We start from the raw sequence: 17,694 nt of genomic DNA, 5'->3' as shown, positions 1-17,694 counted from the left end.
TAATGAATCATGGTAAAAAAGCCATGAATTCTATGTGCAATATTCCCCTAGCGCTGGAGTTCTACTGTTCTCATTGATCGGTAAGCTTGGTCTTGGCTGGCTGTTCTTGCTGATCTTCTGGGGAGGGGCCTGTTGCCGTGGTTCCCAAATGTCTTTGCTGGAGGCGGAATAGCCCCGCCCTTGCCAGTCCGGGCTTAGTAATCTGCTCGGGTTTGCTCTTGGGAGCTTTTGTTCCCTGCCAGCTTTCCGTACAGCTTTGGAGGATGAGAGTGAAAATGGCGACCTCCCAATCTCTGCCTGGAGGAGCCGAGAACTCGCGGCCCTGCTCCTCAGTGCGCCCCCAGAGAAAAGCAGTCACTCCCGTCTCCCCGGTCTCTGGCCGCACTCCGTGCTCACCCAGCCTGTGACCGAGCGTTTCTTTCTCTGGCACCTGACCCTGTGGGGAGTCTCCAAACCCAGCAGATCCCTGCGGTGCACTCCCGCGCCGCTCCTCCCGGGGGAGGAAGGGGAGTCTCCCCGGCTCTGCCGCTTGTTGGGTCCCTGCTGGAGGAGCAGTGGCCCGACTGGGCCGCGGATCACAGTTTATGGCAACCCCGAGCTGAGAGCCCGCGCCTCGGCTCCGTCTCTGCAGTTGGCTTCCCCGCTCCGATACCTGGTAGCTCTGGCGCACTCAGGCACCCCCGGTCTTTCTGTGACCCCAAGGGTCCTGAGACCACACTGTCCCGCGAGGGTTCCACCCCTTGCCCCCTTAGCCACTGGAGCGACGTCCCTCAGCGGAGCCGACTTCTAAAAGTTCCGATTTTGTGCTCCACGGCTCTATCACTTGCCAGAAGCGGCCGACGGAGGCCCCCTCCCCCGCCGTCTATCCTCCCGAATATCACCTTGGATTCACTTCTCCGCACGTCCTACCTTCCAGAAAGTGGTCGCTTTTCTGTTCAAAGAGTTGTTGCTATTCTTTTCTTCGATCTCCTGTTGAGTTCATAGGTGTTCAGAATGGTTTGATTCCTATTCAGCTGAATTCCTGAGACCAGACGAAATCCAGGTCTCCTACTCCCCCGGTATCTTGCCCGAAAAAGAAACATTTTAAAAGAAAATTGAGTGTTGTGTATTTTGAGTTGGCTTTTTTGTTTGCCTGCCATTTCCTGTTGGTAGCGGTAAGGTACAGAGATGACTAAAACATGTCCTAAATCAACATGTAGATGACAGACATGGAGTAGATGAAGATAATATTATAAAATGCAGTTATGGGGTCTGTGTAGTGCTATGAAAATAGAAATGTGGAATGTGAGAGTTAAAATTTTGTAGGTGAGGGTGGGAGGGTAGATGAGGAATTGAAGCTTCTGACATGGGCAGACCTTTAAATTGAATGTCAGATATAGGGAGACAAAGGGAAACTAGAAATAATCTTAGTGGGAAGAGCAAAGGGTTTTTGAAATATTTAGAGGCAGGAAACGATGCTGGATGTGTAGAAAGGGACCAGATCATGCAAGGGATTGTTCTTTTGTTTGTTTGTTTGCAAAGGATTGTTCTTTAGGCTCTCTCCTCTTATCACCCTGCTACTGCATTAGTTCAGGCCCCAACTCTCATATGGTTTTCTGTATTAGTTTCCTAATTACCCTGGCTTTCTTGCTCTTCATATCTAATTTAGGTCTAGACTACCACCAGCTAATTTTCTGAACTCTGGTTCTGTTGCTCCTTTGTTTATAACACTTCAGTGGTTCTCCAGTGCCAGCAAAATAAAAGTCAAACCAGAGTGGGAGAGCATATGCGTACATAGGTTATCAGACATTCCCACTTGGGGACCATTGAACCAACTCTCTCCCCTAAGGCAGGTTATGTCAGTGATGAGCTTCCACTGCTTCATGTGGGAAGTCAGGATCATACAATAATAGAGTCTGTCTTGTAGGGTTGATGGAGGATAATAGATAATTAAAATGCTTAGCCTTATGCCTGTTTTATACTTAACACTTAATAAAGATTAGACATTATTATTGTGGCTTTTCAGGAATTAACAGTTTTGGACTCAGGTTCCTGAAACATACCGCCTATGTGTTTTCCAGGTGATCTTTCCCCTCTTTAATTCCTGTCTTTCTCCATTCCACTCCTGGCAGTGTTGATCATTCCCTTCTAGATTAGCCTGTGTGTACTATCATTGCTACACTTAAGAGATTAAATCATAGTTGAACCTGCTTCTGCTAGTAGACTACAGTCTTCTGAAGGGCAGGGGTCGCTGCATGCCCCGTTCCTAGCACACTGCCAGACATACCCTACACATTCAAAAAATGCTTGATGAAAAAGCTAATAAACTAAATACAGATGATGCCAGCCTCTTGATCTCCAGTGTGGTAAAACTTTTTGTTCCAAACTGCACCATGAGAAAATTTGGCAATTATTATAGGATACTTCTTAAGAATAGTGAAAGATTCACCATAGAAGGTGGAATTTCTTCCTTTAGGAATTGTTGAAAATGATAGAGATTTTTTGTGTGTCAGTGCTGGCTATATCCCTCAAGTGTCCTTCCAGCCCCAAGAACGTATATTAAGAATAAAAGTGACAGTCAAGCAACTATTAACATGCATGTAATTTAGTGCTTAATATATCTCACATTTGTTATATAATGCTTATATTAACTCTAAGACCTACGTGGCATTATATCTGTTTTATAGGAGAAGAAAGTAAGGTCCAGCAGAATTAGTTTGCCCAATTTTATGGTTATGTTTCCTTTTTCTAAATCACAAAGCTTATGTTCTTTGAAACATGATGCCTCTTAATAAATAAATAGCAAACTTAATAAATAACAAACACATCTCAATCTTGGATTAAAGCAAACTTGTCCAAATGGAAAATGAGTATTTGTCACTGTGGAGTAATTTTTTAAAATTTTCAGGCATTTAAAAAGTTATTTTGACATATAATTTTCTGGCTTAAAATTTGTGACTTAATGATTTAACTTCTGGCTTAACGTTTGTGACCTTCCTTAGCTGTACCAATTACAATTATATCTGTCTATCTACCTGTTCACTTATTTATTGGTTTGTTTTCCAGAAAACCGTGGACTGCATGACAACGATGTCAGTGCCTTCCACCCTGGTTAAATGTTTGTATCTGTTTTTTGACCTTCCACATGTGCCTGAGGCCGTTGGAGGTGCACAGAATGAGCTACCTCTAGCAGAACGTCGTGGACTACTCCAGAAAGTTTTTGTACAGGTATGGAAGGTGCTGTTTGTCTGCCCATCAATACCAGTCTATTTAAAGTGAAAGAGGTGCACTCCTCAAAGAGATGTTCTGCCTATTCCATTTTCTGTAGTATTCTATGCTTTTTTTTTTTTTAAGATTTTATTTGAGAGCGAAAGAGAAAGAGCACACAAGCTGGAAGAGAGGCAGATGCAGAGAGAGAGGAGAAGCAGGGTTCCCGCTGAGCAGGGAGCCTGACACGGGGCTAGAATCCAGGACCCTGGGATCATGACCTGAGCCAAATACAGACGCTTAACTGACTGAGCCACCCAGGCACCCCTTCCGTGCTCTTTATTATTGACTTTATCTCATATAATTGTCACATTTCTTGAATCTGAACACTTATTTTAAGGAGTAATGGAGTGAGGCATTAACAAGTTTATTTTTCTGGACAGATTCAACTATTAAGGTTACCTTTGATAAAGCAATAACATCTCTAAAATGAAATAAGCAAGAAAAAACTTCTGTTGACCATCATATTAAATTTGGGGCAATATTTCTTAAAATACGAAGAAATTCTGTTTGTTGCTCTAAATACAGGAAATTCCTAGCCTATAAATATTTTACTTGTAAAAGGCAGTTTACTTTAGTGGCTTCTGCCACCTCCTCTGCTCCCTGCTTGTGAAGTCCTTCTTCACCACTGTTGCTGCTATCTTTTAATAGCATTAGCAGTTAACCAAGGTTTAAATAGATCTTTGTTAGTTAGCCTGGAAATACTGCCATCATTTTGATATCCTTCCTTGGGAGAACATTTTCAAAACAGAGTACACACATGTGGAATATGGTTTGTCCATGGGACTAATAGAGTATTAAAAAAACCACGTTTGACACAAAAGGACAGGTACTGCATCATTTTACTTATGTGACTCCAACGTGGTAAAATTCTTAGCAAGTAGAGTGGTGGTTCCCAGGAGCTGGAGGGTGGCGAACAAGGAGTTGTTGTTCAGTGGGTATAGAGTTTCAGTTTTGCAAGATGAAAATGTTCTAGAGATCTGTTGTACAGCAACGTGCATGTAATGAACACCACTCTATACTTAAAAATGATTAAGATGATAAATTTTGTGTTACATGTTTTCACCTCCATTAAAAAAAAAAAAACAGAAACCACACCTGTTTAAATTCAGGTCTCTGGAATTACGTAACTTAAGATGCAGGTTTCTCACCTCTGAAATAAGGATAATGAAACCTACCTAAAGGATTTTTGTGAGGATTAAGTGGAGTAATATACAAGGCGATGGTTCTCTGTCCTGGGTGTGGTAGACATGACCTGAAAGTCCCTGTGACTGCTGCTCTTGCCACCACCAATGCCGCCATTGTCAGTAGCAAAGAGGACAGCGGATCTGCAGTGGATAAGGTGGAGGTGGGTACAGGTGACGATTGTACCTTGTAGTAATGGGGTCTTTGCTGCAGAGCTTTGTGGAGTTGTGAGCAATGAAGGGACAGGAGAGAGGGAGACTAAGGCAGTTTTAGAAAGGAAGAGACATGGGGCGCCTGGGTGGCTCAGTCGGTTAAGCATCTGCCTTCAGCTCAGGTGGTGATCCCAGGGTCCTGGGGTTGAGCTCCAGGTCGGGCTCCCTGCTCAGAGCAGAGCCTGCTTCTCCCTCTGCCTCTGCCTCTCCCCCCACTCATGCTGTCTTTCTCTCAAATAAATAAATAAAATCTTAAAAAAAAAAAAAAAGGAAAAGACAGGATTATTAATAAAGTACTAATTCAACAAATATTTGTTGAACACTGGATTTCTTAGATAACTTTTTGCTAGTGGTTAGGTAGCCTCCATTATCTCATACAATTTGGAAGACAACCCATGACTTTGGAGGTTTTCTTTTTCCACAAAATGATGATGAGAGCAAATGGCAGAAATAGGATTAGAATTTATGTTTATCTGAGTCCTGAATTAGATTGGATGAGAAAAGCAATGGGACTAAACAAAGGAGTAAATCCCATAGGAATTAAAGCTGCTTTAAGACATTGCTAATGAATGTGGTGGGTTATTCTTTGCTTTTTAGACTAGTAACCCTATTTCAATAAAGCTTTTCTAAAGAACTAATTAATACCTTAGGCAATAAATGGAAGCTGAATTTTATGTATTTAATGCTAAATAAGTATAGCAAAGATTTCTTCTGAAACTTAAAAAAATGTTTTCTCTATCTGAATGCAGTGGGTGTTTCCAAATGAATGTGGGATTCATTTCAGCATATTGGAACCATTGAATGTTAAGGCCAAAAGGAACTTCAAAGAGAATTTGAATGAAACTCCCCATTTAAAGTTACAGAAACTAATAGCTGAGGCTGTGATCCACAGCAGTTGCGTGGCAGGGATGGGGGCCTGGCTCTTCCCACCTCCTAATCCAGGGCTCCTTCAGCCTCACTTCCTCGTTTTAGTTTCTCCTTACAGGCTAGACACTGTGGTCACCATTTTGTCTAGAATGCCAGTGGAGACAGACTTACTAAATGTTTTCAGAACACATATTGTTTATGAAAGTTGAAATCCATATGTTTATGTTACGTGACAGATGGTTTCCTGGGACCTTAGCATTGGTACTGCTTCATGTAGGCATTCATTGTGTTGTTTTGTTTGTTGTTTTGTGGGATTTTTTGTTGTTGTGTTGATGTGGCCAGTTCTTTTTCTGCCACACTTGGCTAGACTTAATCAAGAGTCCCTATAAATGGAAGTGGTTAGTGTATGGGAGAAGAGGAATGAGCTATAGACTCTTTGGTTTTTTATTCTATAAAATGAAAGGATTACATGAGATTATTTCTGAGAATCCTTTTGCCTTTAAGAACTAGTTATTTTAAGAATCAGCAAATTTAGGGAATTAAATCCAGTTCATTTTTGAGAACAAAGATTTGATTTGGAAAAAAGTATTTTTGGGTTTGTTTTTATGTTACAAATTAGAGAAATGACATCCAATGAGAACCAGTGAAAGGTATAATTGATAATACACGTTTCCGAGGATAGATATTTTTGCTGCAGTTGACGATCTTTTTTTCAAATTATCTTTTTTGTTGCATTTGACACATATGGGAAAAGATAATACCTATTACATGTATTAAGTCAGTATCCAACAATTTCTCCAGGCATTTCTATGTGTGTCTTTGGGGAGGAATACCTGTATTTACCAATTTTGTAAATATCTTATTTCTCTGAATTCTTGGTCCTTTTTCTCCCCTCTTCCTCATATTTGGCAGCTATGAATTAGAAAGCTCTTCTATTTAAGTAAATTTTTGCATTGAAGGTAATAGGAAAAGTAAAACCTATCTTTCTCAGACAAAACATATTTTAAATACTTTTTTTATATTTAGCAGTTTCTCCACAGATAAATACTCAAATTTCATGAAGCACTTATCTTTCAAGAGAATAAAATTTACCTAAATTATACTTACTTTATTCATTATTACATATATTTTTAAATATTTAGAAAAGAATTTGAGCAAGGAGAAGAAAAGTTAACTTATTCCTGACGCTGAGTCAAGATTAGAAGAAAAAAATCCATCGAGGGCAGAAACCTTGGCTGAATTCTGCAAATAGTGGCTCTTAGTGCTTTGAGTACTTGTGTAATGTGTATTCTACAAATCATAGTTAAGGAATAAGTTCTCATTCCAAAGATTAAGAAGTTTTGAATCTTCTTCAAAAGCCAAGCCTTAGAAGATATTTGGCTACTAGGCTTAACTGAAAGATACTTCTGAATTAAGATGATTTTATTATTGTAATATCCCCTTCTACTTGTATAGAAATTGGAACAATTCAGAAACACTTTTCAAGACCTGTTTTTACTTTCTCACCTCCCTAAAACTGTCCTTTTTAGAGAAGAAAATTGCATCTCACCTATGACAATCTAAGAATTAAAGAACCAAATGAGAAAACCAAAATGTTGACCTTGAAAGTTATTCCATTTCAGAGTCAGTATGCAAAAATACCACAGAGAAGACAGGATAGTAAACAAAGTTGGGTTTTTTTCCCCTTTTGTTTTTTGTTTTTAAATAAGCTGATAAAAGTAGGTCTGGCTTACTGTCTTAACATAACACACTTCTAAATTATAGATGTTTTGTTTTTTTTAACATTGCCTAAGTTAGAGCACCCATCATTGTGGCTTTAATGATATCACGTAATACTAACCCTGGACTTTCAGAGTTTTTAATAATCAGATCTAGTCCTCTTCTAGCTCCTCCCTTTACCCAACCATTCATTTATTTAAATACACATTTGTTTTGTTTTTTAGATCTTAGTGAAACTCTGCAGTTTTGTTTCTCCGGCGGAGGAGCTGGCTCAAAAAGATGATCTCCAGCTTTTATTCAGTGCAATAACCTCTTGGTGCCCTCCCTACAACCTGCCTTGGAGGAAGAGTGCTGGAGAAGTCCTTATGACCATATCCCGTCACGGTCTTAGTGTCAATGTAGTAAAGTATATTCATGGTGAATATTTCTTTATGTTCATTTTTGGTGCTCTAAGTTTCTTTCAGTTTTCTCTTCCTCATGTGACGGCAGTCTGCTTTTTATCTCTCAGTTCTTTAAAGATTCTATTTTAAATTAAAAATGATACTTGCCAGGAGAAAAAAAAATTTTGTGAGACATTTCAAATGTAAGAAATTTTTATATGTTCCAAACAGTGGATATCTATAAGAGTTGAAGTAATTTCATTGTCATGTAAATGTTTAATCATAATTTAAGTTTGGTGTCGTAGCCTGTTCTTCCCTACTCTTCTACTGAAAAAATAAATTTTTTTGAGATGCTATAGTTTAAAGCTTTTCTGAAGGTATTTCATAAGTAGATAGGTAAGTGTCCAATGGGCATAAATGAAATTAGGTGGATTCTTTATCATCACTGAGGAGAAATTGTGCATTCTGTTTAACTCCTGTGTAAGTGTCAGCTACCCTTTAAAATGTCTTAATAGGAGGCAGTGTAGTAGCTCATATAGTTTACTTCTCATATATTTTTTCCTGAAAATCTTACAAAATAATTTCTAGTACAGTTGTTTGTTTATTCACCTAACATCAGTCAGTCATTAAATGGTTCTTGCCTACATTCCCATGTTAAATCTTAGCTTTTGTTATGTGGCATTGGGTTTCTTTAGACAAATTTCGTTAAAGATAAGAGAGAGAAAACTTTTTTTTTTTTTTTGAGAGTTTACACTCTATTTTATTTCCTGGAACAACTAATAAATCACAGTGAGTTATGCTTCATTCAGAACCCCATTTCTATTCTTAAATTTGTTCATGATTCATGAGTCAGCCTGCTTTTGCTCGAACCATACTCTTCCATGCTTTTACTAAGTTATGAGTGTTCCGTGGAAAATTTGCTTTAACTAAAAGATCAGAAGGGGCTACAAGGACAAATGAGTTATATTCACACCCTAGTGCCTGCCCAGCTGTGTGAGGGCTTCTGTGACACACGTCCCATCCCCACAGCACCTCTCCACAAGGCTCAAAACCCTGGCTGTGCTGGGAAAGCTTCTGTAGGTGAGGAGTGTGTGACAGCCTGCTCGAAGGTCCAGGCTCAGCGTCTCTATGACTGGGAGGCTGGACTAGGCCTGCAGATGTGCCTGCAGGTGGCTGAGAGAAAATCTTTTTTGAAAATCCTTTAATCGCCAAAGTCAGTGAGAAGGTATAACTATGCTTTAAATGAGTAATATACAGTGCAAATGTAGTTTAAAAAATTTTCTTTCCTGAAGTATTTCTGTATCTCATTGGTCCATATTCACTCTAATTTGAGCTTTTAAACTAATGGTTGGATTTTTCTTTTTAAACTTTGAAGATAAGTTTTCTTTTTCCCATCCTTTCACTATCCTAACATAAAAGATCAAAAATATCGTTTGGCAGCAAGCAATCATTTTGTTTAATGAAAAACATCCAAGTATGATATAAAAATTATAATAAATGTCAAATATTTTTCAACATTTCTTGTATAACCCTTTGTTTACTACTTAGAGGCAGAGCTTTTCCAGTGAATTTGAATCTTATATTTATTTGAGAATGTGTAACATTTATCTTACAGTATTTTATAGATACATTAAAATTTAATGTTTCATTAAACACCAGTTTAAGAATAAAAATTTTTTAAGCAATTGACATAAATAATACATATTTATTTCTTAATTTTTGCAGAAAAAGAATGTTTATCTACATGTGTTCAGAATATGCAGCAATCAGATGACCTGTCTCCCCTAGAAATTGTTGAAATGTTTGCTGGGCTTTCTTGTTTCCTCAAAGATTCTAGTGATGTTTCCCAAACTCTTTTGGATGATTTTCGGATATGGCAAGGATATAATTTCCTTTGTGATCTCTTGCTTAGGTAAAACCCCACAATTTAAGAATATTTTAAATGTCTATTCAGTCTTTTTTGTCAATGGAAACAACGTGGTTTGGGGCTATGCAAAAAGAATTAATCACTTACTCAGTGTATACTTTATCCCTTTGGCTTTAATCATTTCTTTTTATTCCTGTCAACAGAGTATAAAAAGTGAGTTTAAGCTCACAAATGCAGGCTATAAACGTGGTGGAGTCCGTGGTTAGGTGTGGAAGTCAATCTGTTCTTCAGTAGCTGAGGGAGAAGAGCTTAGATGAACTAATTAACATCTTCCTAAAGTGTAAACTCGTGCTTAATTATATTTTTGGGATTTCCTACTATACCAGTGGTTTATTAATGTAGTTAATAACAAGAATAATTAGGTAGATTGAATGAGACCTTACAAATGTATATATAAAACAAAATGTTTCACAAGCCCCCCTTTTCCATCCCAAATGTTTTCATGCGTATCCTGGGGAAATGGCTGGTTGCAAATTTATTAGGAAGAAACTACTCATGTCTCACTAGTTGTTCCTGGCCCATTACTTACTTTTAAATCATTTGATCTATTGTAAACCCCACTATTTTTAAACTCCTTATTTCTAACAGCAGTTTAACCTAGTTGCCACGACTACTAAGCAACTCCCCAGAATACAATTTTGCATATATAGCGTAGTTTACAAAGGAGGACATAAAAGTTGATGAAGTAAGCATTTCACACTACTAGGGGGGTGTTAAGTGGTGTAATCCTTTGAGAATGCAGGTTGATCAGATACAGTCAAGAGCCTCAAAAATGTTGATATGCTTTGACACAATAATTTCACTTATGGTTATTAATCCTAAAAATATAATCCTAAATGTAGACAAAATTTTATGTGTATTAGTGCTCCTATATTCTGATTTCTACTGGCTGTCCCACCTCCCTCTCCCCAAATCTGTGGTTGGCTCTCCATGACCATTGAAAGAATATCTATAAGGTTTTTATATTAAAAGGAGAAGCATTTGTGTTAACACTGGTAAATCGAAAAAACAGGTTATAAAATTCTGTATATGGTATAAAAATAACTATTATTAAGACCAAACTTTTTACAATAAAAAAGGCAAGTTTATAAACCATATCAGAATATTAAAAAGTGTCTTAGTTGTGAGGTTAAACATACTTTTTTTCTACTTTAGTGCATTCTTCAGCTTTATTTTAATGAGAATAATTAGTTCTATTAGGGAGGAAGCCCCAATAAATCTTACTCTTCAAAAGAGATAGTTTTGCACCCCATTTTGTGTTCTCAGTAAAGCCACAGTCAAAAGATAATTCCATAATGACTCCAAATGTTTCTTTTAAAGAAATATTGTTTTAAAAAATTGTCAGACTCTTCAGAACTTTATTTAAATGTATTCTAATGAGAGTATCTGAATTAATTAATGAGATACAGATAAAGACTTAGAACTTTTTCCAAGAAATTCATTTTTAAAAATTGTTAACAGAAAATGTCTTCAGAAAGAAATGGTTAATAAAGTTTTTAGTTGTAAATGGTGAAACTTTATAATGTTAGAGTTTTAGGGAACTTAAGAGACATTTAATGTGGGGCTCCTGGGTGGCTCAGTCGTTAAGCATCTGCCTTCGGCTCAGGTCATGATCCCAGGATCCTGGGATCGAGCCCCGCATCAGGGTCCCTGCTCAGCAGGAAGCCTGCTTCTCCCTCTCCCATTCCCCTTGCTTGTGTTCCTGCTCTCGCTGTCTCTTTCTCTGTCAAATAAATAAATTTTTAAAAAATCTTTAAAAAAAAAAGAGACATTTAATGTAATTCTTTTATAGATACTTTCTACCAAAGATTAGTGATCTACCTAAAATAACATTGTTAAATGCAAAATCAGCACTTATATATAAGGTCTTAGCCTATTATAATTTTCTTTCATTATGGTGTAATGTCTTATAATAAAATTTGTAGATTTAAAAAAAATAGTATGTTTTTATATAAGGAAAAATTGTACAAAGAAACTTCTTGGAGTACTTTATACATTTACTTACTGCATATACAAATTGAAAATTTCTTTCTGTATTAAATTTGAGAGTACAACAAAAGAGAAAATATATTTACTAAACCATACTCTTCCTAGATTGGAACAAGCAAAAGAAGCAGAATCCAAAGATGCCTTGAAAGATCTGGTTAATCTGATAACTTCCCTAACAACATATGGTGTCAGTGAACTAAAACCAGCTGGTATTACCACAGGGGCACCCTTTTTATTGCCTGGGTTTGCAGTACCTCAGCCTGCAGGCAAAGGTGAGTCTTTTTTTTTTTTTTTTCCTATTCTGAGCCCCTCAAAGAAGTAGAGACAATCAGTTTGACTTGACTGCTCTTTGTTACATGTATAAAGGTAATAGACTGTTTTTCATTAGAATTTATGCTTTATTGATGGTACAAATTCTCAAGTGACAGCCTTACCAGTTCACATACTTGAAAATAATATATATTATGAAAACATTATAACATCAGCCAATGAAATTTACATTTTTGTATTTTATCTTAACATTCAAACAGCGTAATAATCTAAACATATCCTTTTTGAATGTTGGGACGCTAATGCATTTCCAGTTTATGTGGTTGGAACTTGATTCACACACTGATCACCTTGTTATCTCTAAGATATAAATAGAAAGCATGGGGCGCAAAGGCTTATATTTTAAAACTAAGCAAATATAGGTACAAAGACTTTTTTTCTTCTTTTGTGTGAGAGAGAGGCAGAAGGGGAGAGAGAGAATCTTAAGCAAGCTCCACACCCAGCATGGAGCCTGATGAGAGGCTGGTTCTCACAACCCAAGATTATGACCTGAGCCGAAATTGGATGCTTAACCAACTGAGCCACCCAGGCGCCCCACAAAGACGTTATACTGTTTCTTTCAGATCGGGGAGTAAATTTTATAGTTCGAATTTCCTAACTTTGACTCCTCATCTAGTGATCTTTTACTAAGAAAACTTGTTTAGTTAATAACATTTTGTTACATAAGAGTGCAAGCTAGTTTTACTGTTTAATTTTTTTAGCTGCATAATAACTGTTCTAAAAGAATCTGAGCCTGCAGGCCTCTCATAGTTTCTTGACTATGATTGTCACTTAATAAATATTTGATGCAGTATGATATTTGCATGTAAAATTTAACTAGCCAGAAAATATCAACATGTCTGGTTATTTAAATTTCACAGTATGTTATCTGTGTATTTTATGACATAGAAGTCAGCAGTTATAAATTTATTTCTTCGGTGAGAATAAATGGATTTACTAGAAAATCCTAAATTTAATTTACTGGAGAAAATTATATTGAAAAGTCATGACTTAGATTGGAGTTGTCAGATGTCCTACAGTAAATTGTACTCTCAATGTGTAGGTTATCTAGAACTTAGTAAGTAGAAATCCAGGCATTTCTTACTGAGCAGTTCAAGGTTTTACTTTATTAAATATTAAGAAAAAAATAGGACTCTCAAAAAAACTTCCAATATGTAGACTGTAGCTTGAGTATTCCACAATTAACTGTTTCTTTGAGTTAATTTAAAAAAAGCTCATACCATACTTCCTATTTTAAATTTTATTGTTTTATTTGGTTAATCATGATACTGGCATAATAGTTAGTTACAATAGCATAATTTTGTAATGAGAGAATTAATGTAGCAAAATTGACCCTCCTCATAGGTCTTCCTCATATCGTCTCATCTGTATCAGAGATAATAAATATATAACCTAGCGTGTCCGGAGGTTCCTGGGACAATCCAGTGATGTGATGTCTACGAAAGTGAGGTTAATTAGAAAGGACAGTGCCCTAAGAGTCAGAATTTGGGTGACATGAGTCATTGAACCTTTCTAAATATCACTTTCTTCTTCAGAAAAATTGATGGTAGTAGTCTATAAAATGCATGGATCAAGCTAGATCATTTTGAGTTTCATCAGTAAGTCAAAAAAAATACCTATTTCCCATGGCCTGCTTTGTAGGGTTATTGTGCAGACTAAAGGAGACAGCTCTGTTTCACATAAAGAGAATATGGAATCTTTTTTTCTTTTTTTCTGGCCAGCATCATTTGAGTGTATTGAAATCTATCCATTTTAACTGTCGAATCTGATGAGTTTCCATAAATATATATGCTTGTGTAATCACCACTATAATCATGATAGGGAATATTCCCATCCTTCTAAAAATTTACTTGTTTCCCCTTGTGTTCAATCCCCGCTCCCTGCCCCACTTGCCCTGGCAACCATTGATCCGCTTTAGTTTCACCCTTTCTAGAATTTAATAAACTGGAATCCTACAGTATATAGTTTTTTTGTGATTTATCCATGTTATTGCATGTATCTGAAGTTTCTTCCTTTTTTGGATAGTATTTCCTTAAATGGATTTCCTGCACTGTTTACCTTTTCACCAGTTGATGGTATTTATTTAACTGTCACGAATAAAGCTACTATGAATATTTATATGAAACAAGTCTTTGTGGGGACATACATTTTCATTTCTTTGGGGTAAATACCAAGCAGTAGAATTGCTGGCTCCTATGTATATTTAACTTTATGAGAAACTGCCTAACTGTTTTCTAAAGTAGCTGTCCCATTTGCACTCATGTCAGCAGCAGTGTGAGAAAGTTTGCATCCTCAGCAACACTTGGTGGTGTTAGTCTTTTTAATTGTAGATAATCTAGTGAGTGTGTGGTAGTATCTAGTTGTGGTTTTAGTTTGCATTTTTTGAAATAATTTCAAGCATCTTTTAATGTGTTTATCTGCTATCTGTATCTCTCTACTTTGGTTCAGAACTCTGTGCCCAGTGTTTGATAGGATTGTTCTTTTTGTTGGGATTTTAAGAGTTCTTTAGATATTCTGGATAAATCTTTTATAAAATACATATGTTTTGTAAGTATGTTCTCCTGGTCTTAACTTGCCTTTTCTTCTTAGTAGCATCTTTAGAAGAAAGGAAACTTTTAATTTTGTTGAAGTCCAACTTATTTTAAAAATATTTTGCAGATTTTTTACTTCATATTGAAAAAATCTTATTTAACCACATTCACTAAGAATTGTGTTTTCTTCTAGGAGTTTCATATTTTGATACTTCTGTTAGGTTCTGTGATACCTTTTAAGTTAATTTTTGTATATGGTAGGAAATAAGGTATTTTTCTTCCAGTATGACTATCCAAGACCTTCTATTGAAAAGACTGTGTATAACCATATATCTGCAATTCTTTTTCGGTTCTGCTCCATTGATCAGTATGTCCATCCTTAAGCCAATACTACAAGACATTGATTACTGTATCTTTTTTTTTTACTGTATTTTTAAAGTAGGTCTTGAAATAGAGTCATTTAAGTTGTCCAGTTTTGTTCTTTTCAAAATTACTTAGGCTATTCAGCATCCTTTGAATTTCATATAAATTTAATGATCGTGTCAATTTTTGGAAAAAAACAAACCAAAAAAAAAAAAAAAAAGCCTGAGACTGGGAGATGATTGGGAGTACATCAAATGTAAATCAACTTGGGGAGAATTGACATTTTAACAATATTGAATCTTCCAATCCTTGAAAAAAAAAAATATATATATATAGCTTTCCATTTATTTGGGTCTTATTTTTTCTAAGCATAGTTTTATAGTGTACGTTGTACAGAACTTTCGATTCTTCTGTTAAGTTTATCCTTAAATATTTTATTCTTTTTGATACTATTATGAACAGAATTGTTTTCTTAATTTCATTTCAGATTTCTTGTTGCTAGTTTCTAGAAATGCAGTTGATTTTTAAAATACTATCCATTTTTACCTATGACTTTGTTAAATTTGATTTTTGGTTTTAGTGGTTGGTTTTTTTGTTGTTTTTTCCTGTTACTTTTTAATCTAATTTTGGATAAGAGATGATGGACTATTGTAAAGGAATGGAGATGAGGAAAGCCAAGTGTGACAGGGTCCTGTGTAGCACTGATAGAATGAAGCAATGATAGTCTTTGCAGATTGTAACTCTTCAGTTTAGACTGTTAGGAGTTGTGGCTGGCTATATTCTGATATATTGACACTGTTTATCTTTTTGTCAGTTGTTCAGAGTACTTTGGGGGAATATTTGCTTTGGTTTCATTGGTTTCCCTTTCATCATCTGTGAAAAGGAAATTCTTGGTACTAAGGAATTTTTTACATATTCATTGATTATCACATTTAAAAGAGGAAAATGAATGTACCTACCTTACATTGCTCTATACATAGGTAGGTATAGTTTACAACCTTATTTTTAGTGCTGATTTTAAATCAAATGGAACAGTATAGACATACAGAGTTTAAAGGAAGAGGTAAACTGAGTTATTAATGAAGGTGGTAAACTTATCTGTGTATATTAATGCTTGAGAATGACTTATATTTCTATATTTTATAAAACTTTGTATCCTCACCAGCAGAAAGCTTTTTATTTTTTATTTTTTGAAGATTTATTTACTTATTTTAGAGAACACAAGCAGGGGGAGGAGCAGAGGGAGAGGGAGAGGATCTCAAGCAGACTCCTCGTTGAGTGTGAAGCCCAACACAGAGCTTGATCCCAGGACCCTGAGATCATGACCTGAGCCGAAATCAAGAGGCGGGCGCTTAACCAACTTAGCCACCCACATGCCCCTATATTTGACTTTTAATTGTTGTATGTTTAAATATTGTATTCGGTTCAGCTTTTTATGGTGGGCAATTTGTTCTTGGGATTGGTTATTAATATTCCTTATCTTTTGTCACTGACATCACTTCAAACCAAATAATGAAGATAAAACTTGGGAAATTCCAAATTTTCCCACATTACTCTAAACTCAGCTCTTTTTGACTCCTTTCTTTATAGTGAAAACTGATATATTGTCACTTAGTTGAAAGATGCAAAATATTGGATATAGTTATCCTTAAACCTTATTTGTCACCATTGGTCACTTGTAGTCAGACTTTAATATTTGTATGTCCACCAGTCCATCTGAGCTTGTATTATCTACAGGTAATAAAAAGGAAAGATGTCCTCAAAGAGCAAGCATATTATGAATCTGGAGCTGGAAGTAAAAATATATCGTTAGTGTTTGCAACACATAGAAGAAGTTTATATGTTATAGACAAAATTGAAATTGTGTACAGATTAAAGATTTTAAAAAATGTTTTCATTTTTTTAAAGAATGTCTAAGCCAGGATTTCTGCGCAGTCTTTCTAACTCATTTTTTAATTTTTCCTAGTTCTGTGTTTATCTTCTTTCTGAAATCTGGTTTATTCTGTAAGGCACTATGCTAATTTCTTGGCTCTAGGTTAACGTTTTGGTCACTCTGGCAAATACCCTGTATTCCTAATAGTTGTGAACGTGGGGACAGTTTTTAGAGGCAAACACTTGTTCTCAGGTGCTTCAAATACTTTATATGTTAATTTCTTTATAATTATTTTTTACTAATTTGCCTCACAAGAGCCAGGTATACAGATTTTTTTTTCTCAGTTGGTGTGTTTGAAAATCAGATGTTAAAAAAATACAGCTGGGGCGCCTGGGTGGCTCAGTTGGTTAAGCGACTGCCTTCGGCTCAGGTCATGATCCTGGAGTCCCGGGATCGAGTCCCGCATCGGGCTCCCTGCTCAGCAGGGAGTCTGCTTCTCCCTCTGACCCTCTTCCCTCTCGTGCTCTCTATCTCTCATTCTCTCTCTCTCAAATAAATAAATAAAATCTTTATAAAAAAAATACAGCTAGTAGTTAGCCATAAATGGCTTTAACAAATGTATATGTAAAGAAATTGTACTTTTAGCTTGAAAACAATACATTTTCAAATTAAAATTTATGAGAGTTCTAGTGTAGTCATGATAAAGGGACACTGGAACTTAGAGAATTTTCTTTCTTTTTTATTTTTAAAAATTTTTTTTTTAAGATTTTATTTATTTATTTGAGAGAGAGAATGAGAGATAGAGAGAGAGCATGGGGGGGTGGTCAGAGGGAGAAGCAGACTCCCTGCTGAGCAGGGAGCCTGATGCAGGACTCGATCCTGGAACTCCAGGATCATGACCAGAGCTGAAGGCAGTCGCTTAACCAACTGAGCCACCCAGGCGCCCTCTTTTTTTTTTTTTTTAAAGATTTTATTTATTTATTAGAGAATGAGAGAGAGCACGAGAGGGAAGAGGGTCAGAGGGAGAAGCAGACTCCCTGCTGATCAGGGAGCCCGATGTGGGACTTGATCC

The 17,694-nt window shown here is 36.3% G+C and overlaps 1 protein-coding gene across 5 annotated transcripts in view; it reads left to right on the top strand.

The window, feature by feature from the left end:
* The window catches only part of WDFY3 (WD repeat and FYVE domain containing 3), a 266,868-nt gene that overhangs the window by 120,052 nt on the left and 129,122 nt on the right, over positions 1-17,694 (top strand). For all 5 annotated transcript variants that reach the window (XM_027599902.2, XM_027599904.2, XM_027599903.2 and 2 more), the window contains 4 exons: positions 3,046-3,207; positions 7,454-7,646; positions 9,335-9,521; positions 11,631-11,797. In XM_027599902.2, coding sequence (XP_027455703.1) covers positions 3,046-3,207; positions 7,454-7,646; positions 9,335-9,521; positions 11,631-11,797 — 709 coding nt within the window. The remainder of the gene's footprint in view (positions 1-3,045; positions 3,208-7,453; positions 7,647-9,334; positions 9,522-11,630; positions 11,798-17,694) is intronic.

This window comes from Zalophus californianus, chromosome 2, assembly GCF_009762305.2.
Source record: "Zalophus californianus isolate mZalCal1 chromosome 2, mZalCal1.pri.v2, whole genome shotgun sequence".
Taxonomy (NCBI): domain Eukaryota; kingdom Metazoa; phylum Chordata; class Mammalia; order Carnivora; family Otariidae; genus Zalophus; species Zalophus californianus.
Note: the sequence above shows the minus strand (reverse complement) of the source record. Positions and strands in the feature narration are given on the sequence as shown.